This window comes from Electrophorus electricus, chromosome 3 (assembly GCF_041902795.1).
Source record: "Electrophorus electricus isolate QZ-2024a chromosome 3, ASM4190279v1, whole genome shotgun sequence".
In the NCBI taxonomy this organism is placed as follows: domain Eukaryota; kingdom Metazoa; phylum Chordata; class Actinopteri; order Gymnotiformes; family Gymnotidae; genus Electrophorus; species Electrophorus electricus.
Genome location: NC_137499.1, coordinates 8015770 through 8037262, shown reverse-complemented (window position 1 = coordinate 8037262; position 21493 = coordinate 8015770). Strand labels below are relative to the sequence as shown.

The window sequence follows — 21493 nt, the reverse complement described above, 5'->3', positions numbered from 1 at the left end:
AGAACATCAGGTCTGAACCAAGAACCTGTGCTGGAACAGTTTGAAGTTTTGGTGAATTGGTCAGTCTTAATAGTCATCAACAAAACTCATGTTATGCTAAACCTACAACCGTTCTGAGTGCCTCACATTAAAATAGAAGGAAGCAATGCTAAATAGAAGTGAGCCCAGAGAGTGGTGCAGCACCTCTTCAATGGGATCTACTGTGCCTAGCTTCTCTTCTATGGAATATGCTATATAATGTCCTGCTTTGTCCCCTCACAGAAAGCAGGGCTGAATCTTACTCTGACATGGAAGCAGCATCAGTGTGGTGTTATTTTAGCAGCGGATAAGCCCCAGAGCCCGACTCAGGACGTTTAGTTGGCCAAAAGCAAGTGAATGCAGATTGGAGGGGATCTAAAATTGAATTTGGGCGAGACACTGTGAGTAAGTGAGGGAGACATCTGGGGTCCATGTGGTGGGCCAAGGCACTTTATTAGATTACAGCCAATGCTCCTGCAGTGAGTTATTCAATACGCGACACTGCAAAGGCCACAGTGTCTACATAAACAGAGCTTCTACACCTCAGATGGGAAAAGGGGAGGGCAGCTTGCTGGTTAATTGCACTTTGATAATCCTAAACTGAAACATGGCAAAAACAATTGGATTGGATTTTTTACCTTTATCTGTAATTAACCTTTACAGACATGTTTCCTTATAAGACTGTTTCTAGTTATAAAGATGTTTTGAGTTGTGAGGAATCTTCTTTTGAATTCTTATGGGTATGGGATTTTTTTTGGTTGTTTTTTTTCTGTTTTTCATGAGTGTGTAGTTTTGTAAGTATGACTTCATATGTATGTGCAAATGGCAATGCACTCTAAAGGAATCTAAAGAGTTTATCCTTGAGTCTAGTGACTTCAGTTCAGCAAGTGCAGTGGCCTTGCTCTTGAAACCATGGTGTGACAAGATGGAATAATTCAAGAACATTCCCTCATTCTCAGAGTGAATGCGATGTGAATGTTCTATACGTTCAAATGGCCACTATGGATAATTAAGTATTTCACTAATAAAATCTAACCTGGGCTGATGAAATAATGGGTTCATCAGTTTCTGTTCATTGTTAGTGAAGTCACTTGGGCATTTCTTGATAAAGTCTAAATAAAATGGTGCTCTGAAGTCGTGGGAAATTAAAAGAGAGAAACAAATAAAATATCTTATTTCAGCACTCTTTCTCAGAGGTTTGGTGCACAATAACTCCTTGGAGTGGATTCCCAGATGTTCCATAGCTATATAAGGCTGTATGAGGTGGTGAGGTTGAAAGCTTAAGTCTTCAGTCCTTCCAGAGAGGCTGGTCTGAGTGTAACAGTGACATAAAAGTCTGTGGGGTAAGTAAGCAAACAGATGCATATGCAGTTTGGTTTTGCTTGTGGGATGACAAGCTGGCTTAGGCTCTGGCAAATAGCTCTACATGGGTCCCCCTGTTGAATACTGTCAGCACTTCTCAAGTGGATGCAGGACCTCCCACACACAGGCTTTTCCTCAAGTGTCAGGTGTTTGATTATATGTCTTGTGTCTTATCAGTTAAAGATACCCCCAAAGTATTCCGTCTCTCTCTCTCTCTCTCTCTCTCTCTCTCTCTCTCTCTCTCTCTCTCTCTCTCTCTCTCTCTCTCTCTCCACCCCACGCCTCTCACCAGCTATGTGTTACATGGTAGCAGGCCTATGTGAGGTTAGTCATAAACATGTGTCAGTGTCAGTTCTCGTCTGTATGTTTGACTGTGTGTGTGCTTGTATGAGCTGAGTTTACCCTGGAGATAGTGACATGGAGATGGTGAGAGGGTATTGCTTAGAGAATCTGGAGTCTAGGGGGTGGAGTTAGAACTGCCTGTAGGAATTACATAGATATCATCTCAGAGAGAGTGGGAGAAAGAAAGAGAGAACAGAGATGCATGCAACACAAAGAGAAAAAGGTCAACAAGGTCTTCAGGGGACAAAACCCTACACTATGTGGACGAATGTGGGACTGACAGCAGCATAAGCTCATCTGAACATCCCCAGTGTCTTAAAAAGAGAAAGTGGAGCAGTAGAGCGAGAGATACATTACAAAGGATGTTCTCGAAGATGTTTCAAGGCTAAAATTATCCAGGTCATCAATGTCTTCTGAGCTGCTGTGACTAGTCGACACTCTGGACTTTGTCTGAAGGGGATGTTGGATATTCATTCATGTAGCTGGAACAGATCTGAGTGCTCGTCACCTGTGGCTGTCATGGCACTCCTGAAACTCTTTGTACCAGAAAGAGGCAACAGCAGACTGTCCTGTGATCATTACAAAATGGTGAGCACTAGCTAAGCAAGACTGCAGGGGCTCTGAAGCAGGAGTGCAGAGGGGTTTAAAATAGAGGCCAAGGGTATACCAGTCCTATTGCCCCATATTGGAGTTATTTTAGATTCTTGAAGCAGGTGACTGTCTGAATGATTTGATGTACTTCGTGCCTGCCCTGTTCAGCAGCCTATGGACAATTAAACATAAAAACAGAGCTAGAAAGTCTTTATATTCTGTTTTTAAACTTTGTTTGGCGTGACATGCTGATAAAAAAAAAAAAACTTTACTGCAGTTAACTCTGATTCAACTAATTTGCCATTATTGTTTTACATTTTTATTTAAGAACTCAGAATTAATGATAACATCTCTTATTTCAACACTGACTGCTGTTCGTTTAGTTGACCTTTCCGTTACCTCAGTACATTTTCAATTGTAATTACCTTTAAGAGGCTTGTTATTTTAAGCTGGTGTTACTGAGCATGAGTGCTTGTGTGGGTCAGGGTGGTAATGGAGTTGAGAGGCCTAGGTCTTTAGGCCTTTGGGAAACAGTGTTTCTCTGACTCACTGCATTAGCCCTATAATTAGAGCACAGTTGGATAGGGGCTTTTTAGAAAATTCCTTTAAGGTTATTGCATGTCATACCTCAAAGCTTTCAGACACTAAATTGAATAGCAGGGGATGAAAGTAGCAACAGCAATTGATGTGGACACGTTGACAACCTACAGGCTCATAGCCGGTGTTTCTGAGTCATGCCTGTGTATGTACAAACAGCTGTATGCTTTGGGAACACCTGTGGAGTTTCTCTACAGTTCCTGGGGGCTCTGAGTGATGTAATATCACATCAAACATGCTGAAAGGTGCAGCTTAACTTCAGGTGACTTAAGCACTTTATGATTTGGTACAAGTGTAACACACAATACAAAGCTCTGTGCATGTGTATCTTCACAGCTGAGGATGTGGGGTAAATGTGTCACAAGGACAGTGCTTTGTATGGAAAAGCTTTTAATGTGGGACAAGGCACAATCACCACTCTTTGTGTCGTGAAGAGCGCATGACACCATTTTACAGTCTGTGTGTGATTGTGTTTATGCACGTATTTGTTGTCAGTAAAAACATGTTGGGGTTTTCTATTATTATATTCCTTGTACAAATTCTTGTACACACACACACACACACACACACACACACACACACACACACAAATGAATGGCGTTCATAAAATGATCCAGACAATAGAGATCATCTGCTTAAACACACAAATTGTCCCGTTGCTGTATGCGTGTGTGCATAAGTATGTGTTTGTGCTTATTCAGAGTTTTTTATCTAGTGTGGTTGCCACTCTAATTATACAGCATCTGATTTTGGGTGTAATGGTCACCCTGGACACATTACAACAGTATAGTTACAGCTGGTATAGGGAAGATTACAGCTCACTTGGAAGACTGGAGGGAAAGGCTGGATCCCTGGGTTGATGCTTTTGAAATTCTTTAAGATTTTTGAACTGTTGCTACCGAACGATTTAGGTACTTCAAAGATTACTTTTGATTTGTTGTCTAGATTGTCTATATTTTTGTCTTTTCTTGATTTTTTTTCTGAGATGAAATTGTGCATTCTTGAGGAAGGCTTTGCCTATTATTTGGCTGTGTGTGTGTGTGTGTGTGTGTGTGTGTGTGTGTGTGTGTGTGTGTGTGTGTTAGTAATCATTTAAAAAAGTAAATAGATTTATTTTTACAATACTGAGATGACTCATATCAAAGCTACATTTGTAAATGCCCACACCCTGTCTATTACACTCCTTACTCAAACTCTAAAGACTACAATTGAAGGTGGTGTTTGTACTGTGCACCTGTTGGTTCCCATCATTAGAAATCCACGCCTTATTCCACTAAGTAGCACGTTAGCACTCCCTCTAGCTTCGTTCTCACTAAACACATACTTCATGGCATGCTGGGACGCTCCATTAAAGAGCGCTTCTAGTTGGTCCTGTGTAGTGGACATAAAGTTTTCTACATAGAGGTGTTCTGGTAAAACTTTGGAAATTGAAACATTTTTCGTTTTACAGTAACTTCTAGTCGTTAAAACCGAGATCTACTTAACGTTAGCTGTTTGATGCGCACCTTTTCGTATGCCGGCTGAAATGAAGAATTTAATGGTGCTTTCTTCGTAGAGTTAAAAATAACTTTTTTTTCTGTAGTTTCCATTAATCCTTTTGCTGGACGCCCCTCTCTGCAATGAGATGCTAGACGACAGGAAAGGCCATTCTAAACGACCAATTACATACGAAGCCATTCAGAGTGTTGAGTTGTTTCATTCAAGCACTCGCGGGTCTCCCCCTCCCGTCCGGTTGCAGTGAAGGCTCTTTTCTGTGATGTCAGAGCTCTCCCCGTTTGGGAGCGAGCGCTTAAGCATCAGTCCTGAATACTTGAATAGGGCACAATGGCAAGAATTTGAATACCATGCGGATACGCCAGCCGCACGGTAACAAAAGGACAAATGCCCTCGATACGAATTCTCTTTTTTTTCGCCATTGATTTGCACGCCGTAAATCAAATTTAACTTGTTTAAAACTTTGTTGTATACTTTACACCGGCGCAATGCCCCCTCGATCTTCATATTCTTGACGGGGCGTTTTAACGAATGGATTACTAAAAGCCTTTTTTCCTCGTTTTGTTCGATAGATCTATACGGACTGGGCGAATCACTACTTGGCGAAGTCAGGACACAAACGGCTCATCAAAGACCTGCAAGAAGATGTCGCTGACGGTGTTCTCCTGGCGGAAATCATCCAAGTCGTAGGTAAGATTTTTGGGGGGGTTCTTTTCTGTGCGTCAGTAAAAACGATACACAATCCATCGCGTCATTTGGTAAATTGATGTGATATTTAATAATGTTTAACTGACCCAAACCACGCAGAACTAGGCGTTTATTAAATATGACAGTATTGCAATCTCTGAGAATCAGCTTCATGTGTGAAATATTTCTCAGTGAAAGCGGTACTCTATCATTAGCTAATTCTTTACAAATGGTGTTACATATATAAAAGGCAGTAGTTCATGATGAGATGGTTTACAGCCTGGGTTCCTATCAGAAATAAACCTGGGTTATCATATGTATGAGAAGTCACTTGACATGAACCTCTGGTTCATGATCTGCACTCAGAAGTACAGTATATCTCTGCTTGGCACTTGTGCTCATCCAGGAGTAGACCTATACTCTTCCATAGGCACTCACTGACCTCTTTTCTAAAGACCTTTTACATGTTTATCTAGTAATATATAAATCCTTTATATAAACAAATGGAGTCGTCCTGATGTTGTCATAGGAGGACTCTCTGTAGAGCTTCAGAATCCACTCTATGCACACACTTAAATGGTAGTCATCTGTTCTCGGTATACTCCTCCTTGTCAGCTGTTAGAGCCTTACGTGCCTCCATCTCTCCATCCCTAATCCCTTCCTCCACAACTCCTACTAATGTTCCTACAAGTCCCCACTAACCCTCATGTTTTGTGGCCATGTAGGGTCTAGTAGTCCCTATGTGGGTACTGGTTGCTACACCAATTTCATCTTATAGTATGTTGTCATTATTATTTTAAAATTGTTATAAAAGGTAGATTTTGGGTTGCAGGCATGGTTCAGAAGCAACACACACACACACACACACACACACACACACACACACACACACAGCTGTGTAGATTAGAATGCCGTCATTTGATAGCCCCTGTCAGAGGCAACTTTGCTCTCTTGTGTTTGCTCGAGAGACAAGAGGAAATACCACACCACTGAATTGCTTTTGAAATCTAATCTACTTACTATTTCTTTCCCGCTTACATTTCAATAATACAAACTTGTGCGCCTGGTCTACCTTTAGAGTGTTTTCAGATTTGAGCTCTATTTTCTTGGTGAGGGGTGAGGGGACGTAGTTTTAAAGTTAAGAACAGCAAGTGCGTCCATAGATCTCACCCTCATTTTTCCTGGTGTGTGTCAGGACCGTGTAGGTATATGGAGTGGTAGTGGTGTTGTTACTGACGTTACTTATTTTGTAGGCTATAGTAAGGCATTTATGATCCTATTGGGGGAGCGCTCCTCATCAACTTGGAGACGAACCGTCTTGTGTGTGAGTCTGCACACACACACACACACACTGCTTATTCACCTGACTCATTATCTCTTACCCCTCCTCTGGCAGTGTAGGTGGTAGAGAGCTAATGGGGCCTGTGGCATGGGTATCTCAGCCAATCAGGGCATGTGCAATCCTAGAGTAGGAGTTGTCTTCTCTCAGCTGCTGCAAGGGGGATGGCTACACACACACACACACACACACACACACACACACACACACACGCACGCGCGCGCGCGCACACCCTCTCTCATACCATGCCTGAGTGGACCTTTGGTTCTGGATTCTGGTATTAGAGGACTTGTCCATCCTTAAAGTGGGGTGGAACTGCTTACTGCTTTTCTTTTTCCTCAGCCAATGAGAAGATCGAAGACATCAATGGCTGTCCAAAGAGCTGCTCTCAGATGGTGAGTTCTGCTGGGTGTTCTTTTTTACAGTCCCCTGGTGCTAACTTTATTAGCATTGCAATAGCATGGCACCTCTTTGAGTGTATCGGCCATGAGTCAAGATCTTGTCCTGCAAATAACCTGAATACATTAAAGCCCATCGTAAAGGTTAGCGCCTCTTCTCCTGCCGACTGGGCCTCTGAGAGATATGGACCTTAACAGTGATTTCTGCTATTGCACGCAGAAACCATCTGGTGGGATAGGGTCAGCTTGGCAAGGACTGAAACACTGCTCAAAGGTTTAGGGACCCAGAGGTTTGGAATGAAATCAAGCCTGGCCGGCCAGATTATAGATGAAGAGCAACGACTCTATTTTAGCCAAACCCAGTGCTGGCAGAATGCACTTGAGGAGGCTGAGTATCAGTGCTACAGAGAGGCCTGAATGCTGTGGTCTGTCTACTCGCCTCGATTACAGAGGCTACTGTACACTTGATTGGGGAAAACGTTCTTTTGATGCAGGGTTTCCTGCAGCCCAGGGGGTTAAAGAGACTGCGTTTGTGTGTTTTGTTTGTGTAGGTTTTTCAGGCGGGCCAGTGGCGAGGATGTGTGAATGAATTGAGATGTATGTTCAGGGTTTTAGACTGTAGCTCTACAGAACAAGTTAATGCAGCAACTGTACAAACTCCAAGTCCTACTGCTGTAGTTGTATTGCTGCTCGGGTGTTAATCTTGTGTATATTAGCGTATTAGGCTGGCAGAGAGGCAAAGGCTAATGGAGCAAAGAGGTATTAGTGAAATATTGGCTGAGTGTGCAGCTTGCAGTGCTGACCTGTAGCCTGATGCTCTGTCTTTCTTTGGGATGCTGATGGCAGTATGTGTGTATTTGTGTGTGTGTGTGTGTGTGTGTGTGTGTGTGTGTTTGTGTTGGGGGGGGGGGGGGGCTGAGAGACGCGTCTCTGTCGCTCCATCACTTCCATCCCCCCCATCTCTCTCTCCATGTCCATCTCTGACTCTTTGTCTGACTATCAATTTCTTTCTCCATCTGTCAATTAACTGTGTCCCTTCAGCTGCTAATTACAGTTCCCCCCATGCCCAGTAATGGAGTGTTTTCACATACACAAATCATCATTTTACCCCGAGTTTGGTTGGTCTGTGATTATGTAGATTTGTTATCACCCTCATTTCTAAAATTCCTCACTCTGACCTCACGTGTGTGTGTGTGTGTGTGTGTGTGTGTGTGTGTGTACGTACACATTTTGAAAATCAGTATGTTAATGACTGTATGTAGATTTAATGTGAGCATGTATGCGTGTGTGTGCGTGTATTAGTTGGTTAGTTATCTTCACCCCGGTGCAGACGTGGTCACTTAGACAGGGAGGGTAGCAGGTGCATACCCAGCTGTTATGCTAATGGATGCATTGTGTATTTTGATTAGGAGCTGAAACTGCTCTCACCACAGAAAGTGGTCTAATAAGAGCTCAGTCTGAACACAGACCAGCATCAAAGCTTCAAACACTTGGGTGGTGGGCGTTCCAGGGGTTCTGCTCTGTAGGGACCCAACCACACCGCCTAGAATTGCTGACCCACCACTTAACCTCGCCAATGAAGTAGGTGAGTGTGTAAACATATTAGCTGGTGAGTGGAGGGATCTGACACTGAAGACAAAACAGGGGATAGCTACTGAAGGAATGGAGTCTTTGGAGGGTGCTGATGGGGAATTGTGTTACACACGTGCCTATATTAGCACTTTTCACACAGACATGTAGCAACTAGAGGTGAATGCGTGAAACCTGTTCTCAAAGCTCATTCAATGGGTCATAAAGAACATAGCCACACATACAAACACACACTAATCACTAATATTATTCTATTATTCTGAATTGGCTTAAAACAAATCAGAACAAAGGGAACATTTATGTCTCCTTTCATTTAGCTCTTATTTCTACTTAGCTCTTTTGGACTTTTGTTCTCGTTCATCTGTAGCTGACTCATGGCATTCTTCGCCTAGTCTAGCTGGGAAAAGCAGACACTGTACAGTAACAGCAGTGACGATGAGCAACATCACTGCCGGTGTTGAGCAGTGTCCGTCTTTCCAGGGGCTCATTCTGTCTGAGCCCTTTAAACGCACAACCTTTGCCCCTATATCAGGGCTGTTAACACAGGATCGTTAAAAGCACACAGGAAATCTCTCACCCAGTCTATGGCTGTGATAGTGTGCCTGTGTGTGTTGGGTCTTTGTGGGTAGCTGTTAATGTCTATGCATGGTTTTGTTGGCTGCATGTCTGTGTGTGGGTGAGAGACCTGAGAGCTGTGTGTGTGTGTCTGTCTTTGTGTGCATTTAACAATAATGGTCTCAATAGTCCAGGTCATCTGACTCTGTGCAGTGATTATATCAATGGTGCATTATTACGGGAATGTATTTGTGTGTAGGTATGCACATAACGTGTATAGCACACACAGCTTTATTGCTAGCTGTAGCCTATAAGCGTATTTTCAGATATGTGTGAAAATGGAGAAGAGGAAGGTGGGTATAAAAGGGCGGAGTCCTGATGACTCGGCACTGACTACAGCTGTGATCACCCCGCCCCCAGCATGTGTGCTGGCTGGCTGACAACAGGCAGTCTGAAAACAGATCCTTTCACTGAGTTCTGAGTTTATGCATGTGCATTAATTACTGAATCCTTCCTGATCTCTGCACTCTAGAGCAGAATTAGGTGTCACATAGCATGGAGTTCTTCAGGGCCTTTTTTGGGTAATCACGGTCAGTTGTCTGCTCATGCAGGTTGTCTGTGGGCTTTCTTGATTTGTCATAAAATGCTGTTAGTCTCAAGTTTCAATCATCAGACTCCTTTTCCAGAGGTGGCATGTGTGACTGAATTATGCGTATGTCACACTCACATGCTCATGTTAGGAGAACAGGTAACGGTGTCGATGGACAGAACCATCAGTGTTCCCTGGTGTGTGTGTGTTTGTGTGGCAAAGGCAGAGGGAGGACATAGGTTGTTTGAGCAGCATATCAGTGTTTATAAACCCGGCTCACATCTCCACAGTGCAACAATGTAGTGTATGCCACTGTATCCTGCACAAGTGGGCGGAGCTTAAATGTCCTCTTTACAGGTAGGCAGAGGTTAAATGTCCTCTTTACAGGTAGGTGGGGCTTTAGTCTTCCTTTCCCAACTCCACTCCAGACCTTTATTTTTAGTGGTCAGTTTAACTGGGAGAGGGTTCCTGTAGCTAGTGTAGTGCACTGCTGGGTGCAGTAACCTTTGATATTTGGTATACAGGTGTGCCTGTATGCGTGTGTGTGTGTGTGTGTGTGTGTGTGTGTGTGTGTGTGTGTGTATCTGTGTTTGTGTTTGTAGTTCTATAATCAGATATTTGCTGACTGTGTCAGGATTTTGTTCTTATTGACTCAATGACTATAGCATCTTTGTTGTAGAGGTTACATTACACACATCACCAATAAAGAGGGGCACTTAAAGAGCAAGAGACTGAGCAAAACTGGTATGGCATTTTGATCTAATGAGTTCAATTTCATTCCAAATCCTTCTTACACTTACACTTTCGCTAAAAGAACCTTTCCATGTTTTACTGCACGTTTCATTGGGTGCTCTACTAATGTTAAGCCACTGTGACCAGAATGATAAAACCAGGCTTTAGAAATGTCCATGTGTAAAACTGTGTGGATAGGGAATAGGATCACAATCTCTTCAACCCCATTACAATTGTTTGAAAAAGTTATTTTTACCCATAGAGGTCAGGGTCATAACTATTTCAAAGGTACAGTGGTATCTAGAACAGTGCATGGCCCGGATTCCTGACCTCCAGTTCTGTCATTCACACTTTGACCCCACCATCCAGCAACTGTCATCAGCAACAGTTGGCCTGTGCCCTGTGTGTAACATTACTAGAACAAGATACAGCACAGGCCGTGCACTATACACACATCTATACTGGCAGCTAGTGCTAGGATCAGTCCATTTTCTTATAATCATTTGTGGAATTCAGGGATTTTAATGCATTCTCTTCTACTACTTATTTGGTTTTGTTCTGGAATCAGTGTTGTGTGTGGTCTCCTTCTCAACAGGATCTATAAATTGTGTGTATGTGTGTGTATCTGTTTTGGTGTTGCTTGTTTACTCTTCAGAACCAGCTGTTTGCAGCCAATAGTAATCTAGCTATGTTTAACAAAATGCCGCTGATTCATACAATGGCTTCAGCTGTGCTGTGCACTTCTAAGGCAGAGCCTTCCAAAAGACTTTGGAAAGGAACACACCTTAGGACAGAGGTGCCCCACACCTGTCCATGTGATCTACTTCCCTGTAACATTTAGTTCCAACACACTTGGATCTAATTCTGAAGTGTGTTTGTGTACGGAACCAAACTCTGTCCTAAGGTGTTGTCCAAGAATTTAATGTTCCTCATGTCCAAAGTTCTGTTAAAGGTAGTTTTCAATCATTTGAAATGTTTGCTTCATAAAAGTGTTGGAGTAACCATGATAATGCAGATTGCTATGAAATGCTGTGAAAGTGTTGTTACATGGAGGTCCTCCTCCTATAAAATATTGGCGTCTTCATAATTGTCCTGGAAATAAGTGTGACCCATGGCCTCAGCCTATCCAATTTCTTACCTGACTGACTAACATCTTAGGAGCAGGACTGGTATGTAGACAGTGTCTCCTAGCAACGGAGCCAAAGGAACACCCATAGTGTTTGAGAGGCAGACCGAGGTCTTTGCATGCTGTTTTGACTGAGCAATCCAAATAACTTATCAGTGCAGTGGAATTATCAGCGCTAACATTCTACGTGCGCCATTTCTGGTGTACAGAGCACAGCAGAGCAAATGCCATCCAGGGCCTCAGGTAGTTCAGCTCCATTTTATCCTTAATCAAAATCTTGTTGTCCTTGGTTTATTTAGGTGTGTGTGTGTGTGTGTATATATATTCGCGTCTGAACAGAATGCTGAAAGTTCCTGAAATAAATGCGCTACCATCAATGTGTTACTAGTGTCGAGCTAAATGAGTTTTGAATTTGTAAAATTAACCTTATGTAAAGATCTCTCTCTCTCTCTCTCTCTCTCTCTCTCTAGATTGAGAACATTGACACCTGTTTGGCATTCCTGGCAGCCAAAGGAGTGAACATACAGGGACTGTCTGCAGAAGGTAGATGAAGAGAGCAGAGCCGAATACATATTTGAATCATGTTTGCACAGCTCCATGCCTGTCCCTGTCTGTTTCTATGCCTTGTTCTCTGCAGAGATCAGGAATGGTAATCTGAAGGCGATATTGGGGCTTTTCTTCAGTCTGTCGCGTTACAAACAGCAGCAGCAGACCCAGAGACAGAGCTCCCAGCAGCTCCACACACCACACACACACTCACACACGGCCCTCAGCCAGCAGAGCAGCGCACCTGCTCACCTCTCCTTACCCTCGCATGGGACACCGAGCCCCTCAGCCACTCACACGCACAGAGCACAAGCAGAGATGCAGTCCAGGTACGGCCCGGCCCCCACACCGAACTTTATGTTCCTGAGTCATAAATGGAGCTGAACGCTCATGGGTGACTTTTATTACTTGCAATGGCACCTGCTTCTCAGCTGGGACCACAGTCTGTCTGTCTCAGCTAATGGAGCTTCTGAGCTACCTTATTCACATTCATTCACTCTTTCTTTTACTCTCTAAATCATTCTCTTTCTCCCTCTCTGTCCCATTGTATGTGCCTTCTTTCCATCTAGGGGTGCTTCTGAGAGCAAACTACTCAAGTTTTCCATTGGTCAGAAAAAGTCGTCAAGGTTACCTCTGCTTGCCTCACCTTCTGCCTGCTCTTCCTCTCTCCTCTTCCTCAGTGTCCTTTTGCATGTTTCTAAGGGAAATTCCACAAGTGAAATACATAAACAGCCTTGCTTGTATTCATTAATATATCTAAATATTAAATAGTTTTACTAACAGCATTTGTTTCAGCTGTGCACATCCAAAACTATTTTATGTGTATTTATATTGTTCATTGTTAGTGGAATTCCCCTTTAAGGACGTAGAGACCGACCTCAAGACCAGCTATGTCATTCTCAGTCTCCGTTTCTGAGCTGAGAGACCTTTGCTTCGTGTGTGTAAGGGAGAGCGGTTCCCTGCTTGCGTGATGTATTAAATGTTCATTTTTGTGCCCTGAAATGTGAGTGCTTTATGGTTTTACAAGGTTCTTACTTTAACAACTCGGCACAAAGCTGAATGCACATCGAATTAATTGCATGGATTTGCTTTATTTTGCTATAATTCAGGTCTATTACTTTATTGTGCATTAAAACATTATAATCCAAAAAGATAGGAATTTTCCTCCATGCTGGCCGACACATTCCTGATTTGAATAGTATTTTCTGGGGCCGTTTTAGTTAGTTTTGTTCCTATTACCACTTGGTATCGTAGTAGTATTGTATGTCTCTTCCTTGAGAAATAACTTCGTTCACAATGTTATTTCGCCATCTAACGGTTGATATCTGTAATTACAGGTAAGTTCTTCGACAAGTTTAGAATAACTTGAAAATGCACGGCCTCCTTATGACTAATTGAAGATCACCTTAATGGCATTTAAGGTTTTCTACCTCAAGTTGAACGGGAACTCAATAGCTCCAGGTGACCGGTTGAAGCGCCTGGTACAACAAGCCAAGAGCTGTAATAGTATTCACTTGCCACTTTCTAAATCTGATTTAATTTCTGACATCTGCAAAGAGATTAGTGTTTAATATCGCTGGCAAGCTGTCATTGAGAATACGACTGGCGTCTTTGACAACACCTCAGATCTTTTTATCTGAGATTTGGATGCCGGTCAAATGTTTGCGAAGCTATCGTATGAATCCTTGACATCCCTGGACACGTAACTGTCATTTATTTCTTGCAAGCTAAATACACTCTGTTGCTAGAACCATAACCAAATAGGACCAAAGATCAAACCTATAATTAAGCTCTTCAAAAGTGTTGGTTTACATCTGCTATTAAACGCTGGTCTTGCACTCATTTGACTGTACCAACTGTTTGTAAGTTATTTTTGTTTTTTCAACCAATTCCTATATAAAGATGTGTTTTTACAGCTGTGAGAGTAAGCATGATATATTTGGTGTGGTTGCTTTGCCATGAAATGGCCGGGAAAATTGAATCTTGCAACTGAAAAACGAACATCCAGAATCGCCTCTCGACTTTGTCTCTGACAATGTTACTAACGGCAGCCAATCTTTTTGAGGTGGTTTGGCTTGAGCAAAGCGCCTTAGTTTCTGTAGGCTATTTTTATTTGCCAAATTGTGATGACCTTGTCGCTTTGGAACTTCTCCCCCTTCTCTCCCTCTGTCTGTGCTTCAGACTCCCCGGCCCTACGTCGAGGGTGTCCGCGGCGGGTAGCGAGGGTTCACCCCGGGGGTCCATTAGTTCGGCAGGGAACCGCCGCAGCCAAGCCTTCAGCGACAAAGCCAAACCTGCAGCGGCGCAGGCCAAAGGTTCGTTATTCTTCTCTGTCAGATGCCGTGACTAACAGCCAGACGCTGCATGTGAATTTGCGACAGCTTCATAGATGTGGCCAGTCAATCATTTTGCGATCTGATCCTCACAGTTTGGCAAGGCCGCAGCGCAGTTTTTGGCGCGTTTAACAACTGTGGAATCGTTTTAATACGTATAGATTTCTAGAAAGATATTGGTAAATGTTTATTCCAGTGCATTTTAAGACGATTTTAAACATATAAAACCAAGCTGACAGCGTCTATAAATCTGGTTCTATTTTTAGCACTCAGTGGCCCACTCAAATACACTTCTACTAGGAATTGTCCCGGTACTCCCGATGGTCAGTCCATCCCTGTGTGCCTGTGTGTTTCTGCATTAAATGAGCTCCAGTTAGAGTGTTATTAGGACGGGGAGTGTGGAGATTGGATGAGAGAGAGAGGGAGGGAAAGCTATTCTGTATTGCTGGGAAAATCTTTTCTATGGCCAATACTGGAACTGTGTGTCTGTGTGAGAGTTTTAAAAACAGGCACAAGTAGTCTTTGTCTTTTTATGGCTGTGGATGTATCCGTTACTCCCTCGTCTCAGCCCCGATCCAGTGCTTTATATCTACATAAATACTTCTCTTATTGTAGTTAATCAGTTGGTTCTTATTTGCTGTTAGATATAAATATTATGGCTTGTCTGGAGTGTGTAATCCTGGCAGTAGGTGCTTGTGGCCAAAGACGCAGTAATCTGACTGAAGTGCTACAGGGTCGGTGAGTTGGTGACATCTCTGTGTCCATCTCTTTGTAATGGTCCATTAGCTATGGACAGGGTACCTCTCTTAGGGATACAGTCATGATTGGTTACAGTACAGCAATGGTGATTTGTTTAGTGTTCATTTGCACTGTGTGCTTGAGTGAGTTCTTTTGTGTGTGTGTCCATTTGAATGATAGACAGTGGAGAAAGACAGTGGATCTGGTGCTGTTCTGTTAGTGCTCAGTCATGTTGAAGATCTTAAAATGTTTCACTGGTTCAGAACAAAAAACAGCTGTTTTGTGTTTGTGTGTGTATTAATTCTAGAATATCATGAATAAGCCCTTATGGAACCACATTATCTTAAGAATGTTACTATCCAGATCATTGCGTTTAAGATTCCTTGTTTAAAAAAGCTTCTAAAATAATCCATATAAAGCTGAAATATGGGTTTAGGGATTGCATATCCCCAATAAAATGTAATACTCAAATCACTAAAGGCAGTAAGCCACTGTGCTTAATTACAGCAACCAGCAACATATCAAAGACGTTTTGAAGTTAATATACTCTTATTATCTGTGAGTAAGGGACTCAAATCCTGCTTGCCTGACTACTATAAAGGGCTTGATCCTAAATATGGAATATGCAATTAAATTACATATTTAATTAAGCTTGTTTTATCCTACTTATTACCAAATCTAATTTCTGGTTCTTTTTAATAAGACTTAATTTATTCATGTATTGTTAATAATGCCCAAACTGTTTTATTGTTTGTCACACCTACTTCAAGCATAAGAGTCCAGTATGGTTGCCAGATTTGTCATATATACTGGCCAAATATACGTACATTCATCTAACCACTTTATTAGTCCAGCACATGGGAGATGTGAGTCTAGAGCCTGTCTGTAGCCACACACAGTTTTGATTTTGAATCTTTGTCCTTTATTAATGGTCAGTTTCTGATCACTGGACTGCTATTGGATGGACGGTTTTGATTGCATACCAAATACTGCCACCTAATGCATTGCTACAGTTTGGTATTGTGATATGCTTTGCTGTATAGTAAAACAAAGTCCTGATTCTTTAATATGCCCGGATGCTTACATTACACAAGAAGAAGTTGAGAGCTATTTTACAATTTGCAATTTTCTATTATATCAGTATTGATGGTAGCCTATGTTGCAAGATTGACTAATAAATGACAAATTGTGCAGCTCTAAGTATTCATTTTAAGATAAAATTAAGACTGAAGCAAGTACATAATAGAGAGCTAGGAATAATTCAAAAAATATATTATAAAAATAATATATAGATTTTTATGTCATCAACAGATATTTGTAATCAGTACAAAATGTAACTGGGAGCCAGCGCGGGGAGGAATGAAACAGGTTTAATATCATCGGTCTTCTCATTTGTAGTAAAACATCAAGTAAGATTAGCACTAAGGATAGTGGATTTCCAAGGAACAGCAAAACACTTGTGCAAGTTTAAACACTTGTGCAAGCTGGGTAAAATACTTTTATCTGTCCTTTTCTGGATGTTTCACTCTCTCTTAATCTTTACTCATCAGAACCTGGAACAAGAAAGTGGTTGTGACTTTGAGTGCTTGGGTGGATGTATGCGTGTGGGTGCTTGTGTGTGTTTCCTGTGGTTCTGGACGTTCTTATCGTGGCTTTGTCACAGATCTGAGTGTGTCATCATCTTGATTGATGAGGGGAGAAAGAATGCCAAGATTAGGCACATGTGAGGTGAACCCAGACATGGCCTAGTCATATTGTAGTGAAGGCTGAAGGAGAAGGGCAGAAAATGGAAGAGAGAGCCTAAAGTGAGGAAGGGGGGGATGATGTCTTTCGTAGGGGTTCTCATCTGGCCGGGTAATGATCCGAATGATCTTTCCTCTACTAATAGCATAATGATGCAGGATATTTAGCTTTGCAGTATTAATGGTTTAAATATGGACCCCAGACTCTGACCAGCTAACCCTGGGGCATTCAAGAGTGGGGAGTTCCCTCACGCTCCTCCTTGACCATGGGTGAGGGGTTTAGCTCCTAGATTACCTACACTTCTTCTGAAATTAAACTCACAGCACATATCCTACTTAATTAAAATGTTTTTTTCTCTGTTCCCTAAATACCATCTAATTTCTTTCCCTCATCCATTCTTGGGTCTTTCCCCCTCTTTATGCCTCTGTCCTCCCCCAACTATTGGAAGTCATTAGTGGTCTGACCCATTTTTCTCTGGGTAGCATGGCTAATTGGGCATTAATCACTTCCTAATTGTGGCTTTGTGTTTGCACCATTCACTAATGCTAACAAAGGGAAATGAGAACATTCTCTTCCCTTTTGGTAAAGTCCTGAAGAAATATTCAAGTCAGTAAAAACAGATTTGCAGCTTTAGGCAAAGACGAAATAAAACAATAAAATATTTTATTATATGGGGGGTGGGTTTCACTTTGGATATTAATTTCCCCTTCATATTTGCTTAACAAATGAACATATTTGTCATATTTGTTTGAATGCAGCTTCACACTGGAGTGTAACTGCAGTATAACATATTTTAACCCATAACTGCAGAACACTGGGTTTCATTTTGAGAGCATAGAATGTGTGTGCGTATTATCATGGCCTTATTGTTCATATCTCTCTCAAAGTACTTTCAGACAGAGAAATGTAACCTGGCAACTGAATCAGATGGTGTTTCTTTATCATTATAGTGTTCTGTATGTTTATCAATAACTGCAACACATTCATATTACTTTTACTTTTCTAAAAGGCTAGATTTACACTGCCTTTGAGGTGAATCTTGGAATAAGAGCTAGAGGGTGAGTGAGCTGGGGTGGTCTGGGGGCGTGTTGTGGGGGGCAGAGAGGGTGATGGAGCCATGGAGAGAGGGGACCACTCAGTGAGCTGGAAGTCCTCAGCGCTTCTGCTGTTCAACACTTCACATTTTCCTGGGTGTTTGACCTGCCACAATAAGGCCTTTCAGGACAGGGACCTTTGTGTGCCTATCTGTGCTTTTGTTGGGAAACAGTTGGACTATTTGTTTTCTATTTTTGTTTTATTTTTTGAGCGGTAAGATATAAGAAATGCACTTGGGGTGTCCACCAATGTGGACCTCAGGTCTTTTAATTAAGTACCACAGAGTTCAGTGTGGGCTCCGTTCTGTGTTTGATAATCATATCTGAATGTGCTTTAACTGTAGTGTTCATGATGTTTGTTAATCTGTATTCTAGTCTACAATGATTTAACAAAATCTTTATCTTTTGTAGTAAGAATGCAGTGACAGAATTTTGGCTACATAATTTGAACATTAAAGTTGAACTCTCCATGTTAATGTAAACAGTTTAGAATGGCTTTCAGTCTGGCAGTAGTGAAACAGCCCTGGCTCAGGACTGGCAGACCTTATATGGCAGGCGAGACCGTTGTCAATGCCCATTTCTTGTAACGCAATTCTTGGCTCCTTCCTTGCGTTGTTTTCTCCCCCGTCCTAGTGACTGACCAAATTTCTCTCCTCTTCAGAATCATCAGACAGCATCTCCTCTCAACTTCCAGGCATGACTGAGCATGCACCGTCTTGTGCGGCAGCTGTCAGTACCTCCACCGTCATCACCAGCAGCGTGGCATCTTCCTCCCAGTGCTCCGCCATCCCGCAGCCCAGCTCCAGCGGCAAACCCTGGAGGAGCAAGTCCCTGAGCACCAAGCACACATCTACCTCCACCATCCTCTCAGTGAAACAGGAAGCCCCAGCGAAGCAGCCCGCCCCTGCTGATCCTCCACCCAAAACTCTGCCGCAGAGGTCCATGCTGGAGAAACTCAAGCTCTTCAACAGTAAAGGAGGCTCCAAGTCCTCTGCCCAAGCAGAAGGTGCCGTGGGGAAGGAGCCTGGTGTGGTGCTGGAGAGAGTGGAGGCTGGCTCCAACACCGAGCCTCTGGAGGAAGCAGAGGGCAACGCTCGCCCTGTTCCCAGCTCCGGTGCTGTCAGCTTGTCGAGCAGCAGCCCGAAGATGGCGCTGAAGGGCATAGCACAGCGGACGTTCAGCAGGGCACTAACGGCCAAGAAGGGCTCGACAAAAAATGTGGAAAAAGAAAAGGAGAAAGAGAGAGAGCGGTCGAAGGAGAAGGAGCGTGGGAAGGAGGGGTCCAAGCGACTGCCTGCCTCTGAAAAGGCAGAGATTAGAGAGGAGCTCGCAGAGGAGATGACTGGAGGGTCCGAGGTTGGTGTGGCAGAGGCGGAGCCCAAACGGACCTCGAAGATTGCGAGCCTTATTCCCAAAGGGGGCAAAGTAGGTGCCAAGAAAGATAGTTCTGCCCCTGTGCACACTGGTATTCCCAAACCAGGCAGTAAAAACACTGGAACTGGGGCAGGTAAAAGCTCAGGAGCACCTATCAGTGGCAAAGACAATGAGAGACCACGTAGCATGCGCCTGGGTGGAGGAGCTGGTCTCCATAGAGACAGCCGCCACTCCTCCTCCTCCTCCAGCCTTGCATCCACAGAGGGTAAAGCCCACCAGCACCACACTGCTGCCCCAGTGGGTAATGGAGGCACTACACAATCCACAGCCAGCAACACAGTCAGTGTGCAGCTGCCTCAACCCCAGCAACAGTACAGCCATCCCAATACAGCCACTGTAGCACCTTTCATGTACAGGTAAGAACAAAGGACCTTGAAAGGATTCATCTGCACAACTGCTAATGTTTTTTAGAAATGAAAGACAAAGCAGGTGGAGAGGAATGTCCCAAACTAGTTAGTACCGTAATTAAGATGTCAGAAGAAAACAATGGAAATGTAAGCATATGAAATTAATGTAAGTAACCTTATACCAGATTGGTGGCATTTCATAAGTACTTAAGAAAAATCCATTACTTCACAGCTGAGTTGTATCTGACTTTATTCAGCTCATGGTTCTGACATTTGTACTGCAGTGTTTAATTGTCTGTCTAATTATTCTGAATAAATGATGGCCCATTAGTGTACAGATTTAACTATGCAATTGTCCCCAACCCACTTGTGTGTTTCCACATGTGTGTGTTTATCCCCATCATGTTCAGCTGTAACGTGTTTGCCTGGTATTTCCTCCGGAACATCCCCTACCTTCTGTTTATTTTGTTTAATATTCCCTCAGCCAGTGAACTGTAACCTCTGACCCCACAAAAGAAGACTTTTCCACCATAATGGGTACTGAAGGCCCTCCTTCTTACTCTTTAGCCCATATCACACAATAGCTGTCATTACCCTGCCAGATGTGTTCAGCTTTGTTTTGCCCGCAAGTGGAGATGGCTGTCCTGGGTCTACCACAGAGCGGTGTGAAGGCGTCTTATGAAGATCCCACCACTTTGTATTTAAGGCCCCTGCCTTCTTTAATGGACCTCACGTGTTTTCTTTCTTGTCATTCTTTTTTTTTGCTTTTAATGTTGAAAAAAAAAAGGAAAATCCATTTTTCCTAGCTTTCACAGCCTCTTCAGCCATCACTTCACTTTTGTGTAGATGATGTGTAGCTGGTGTCAAAGCAGCCATTTGCATTCTTTATTAGGTTCTATGGGCAGTGGTAGTTCAGTGGTGAAGGAACTTGACTTGTAAGGTTGCTGGTTCAAGCCCCACCACTCACAAGTTGCCACTGTTGGGCCCCTGAGCAACCCTCAATTTCTCAAGTTGTACTCACTCATAATTGTAAGTCGCTTTGGATAAAAGCGTCAGCTAAATGCCGTAAATGTAAATATTATTGCAAGAGCATGATTGAGATTTCAGCTAACACGCACACTCCCTTTTCTCAGATCCCAGACTGAAGGAGATGACGGCGTCACCAGCGAGACGGTCTCTGGAGGTAGCTTCAACAAGACCAACCAGACGTCTATCGAAGATTTGTCAGGTGAGTGGTGTAACTACATATGACTGAGGGATTGATTATACATATCTGAGGAAGGATTGTATATTGTCTGGAGTTGGGGATTACTTTTCACTGAGAGGTCTTATCATATTTGTTTATTAAAATACTGCATAGCTAAGTGAATTTTAAGAGAATGTGCTTCTCAAACATTAAACATAAAATTCTGGGTAGCTAATAGCTAATATTTGATGACTTGATTGACACAGAGCTTAGGTTTGAAATTTTAAGATTAAGTACAAAAAGCCATATTGGAACCACTGGTTTAGTAGAAAATCAAACGTAAATGAGACAGAACAGGTTTCTGGAAAACAGTTTTAGCAGAAGGAGGACAGGTCATACATTATTCTTATGAATAATGTTCATATTCTTATGAATAATGTGCTGTTTTAGTCATGATTAGTAACACCAGTCTGCCCTGCTGTGCTTTGATTAGGTGAAGATCCTGAGACCAGAAGACTAAGGACTGTTAAAAACATTGCGGACCTCCGGCAAAATCTAGAAGAAACCATGTCCAGTTTGCGGGGGACACAGATCACACACAGGTAAGAGCAGTACAGTGAAGAAGCAAACATGGGCCACTGATTTTATATTT

At 42.7% G+C, this 21493-nt stretch overlaps 1 protein-coding gene across 14 annotated transcripts in view; it reads left to right on the top strand.

Moving 5' to 3' along the window:
- nav2a (neuron navigator 2a) overlaps positions 1 to 21493 on the top strand; it is a 152862-nt gene that overhangs the window by 90094 nt on the left and 41275 nt on the right. For 9 of the 14 annotated variants that reach the window (XM_081710112.1, XM_081710109.1, XM_081710102.1 and 6 more), the window contains 9 exons: positions 4977 to 5094; positions 6773 to 6825; positions 11891 to 11963; positions 12058 to 12295; positions 12536 to 12592; positions 14148 to 14281; positions 18536 to 19664; positions 20789 to 20883; positions 21335 to 21443. In XM_081710112.1, the coding sequence (XP_081566238.1) occupies positions 4977 to 5094; positions 6773 to 6825; positions 11891 to 11963; positions 12058 to 12295; positions 12536 to 12592; positions 14148 to 14281; positions 18536 to 19664; positions 20789 to 20883; positions 21335 to 21443 (2006 nt within the window). Of the gene's footprint in view, positions 1 to 1676; positions 2311 to 4976; positions 5095 to 6772; positions 6826 to 11890; positions 11964 to 12057; positions 12296 to 12535; positions 12593 to 14147; positions 14282 to 17942; positions 18089 to 18535; positions 19665 to 20788; positions 20884 to 21334; positions 21444 to 21493 lie in introns of those variants that run through there. The other 5 variants (XM_081710105.1, XM_081710114.1, XM_081710115.1 and 2 more) reach the window with 3 other exon arrangements.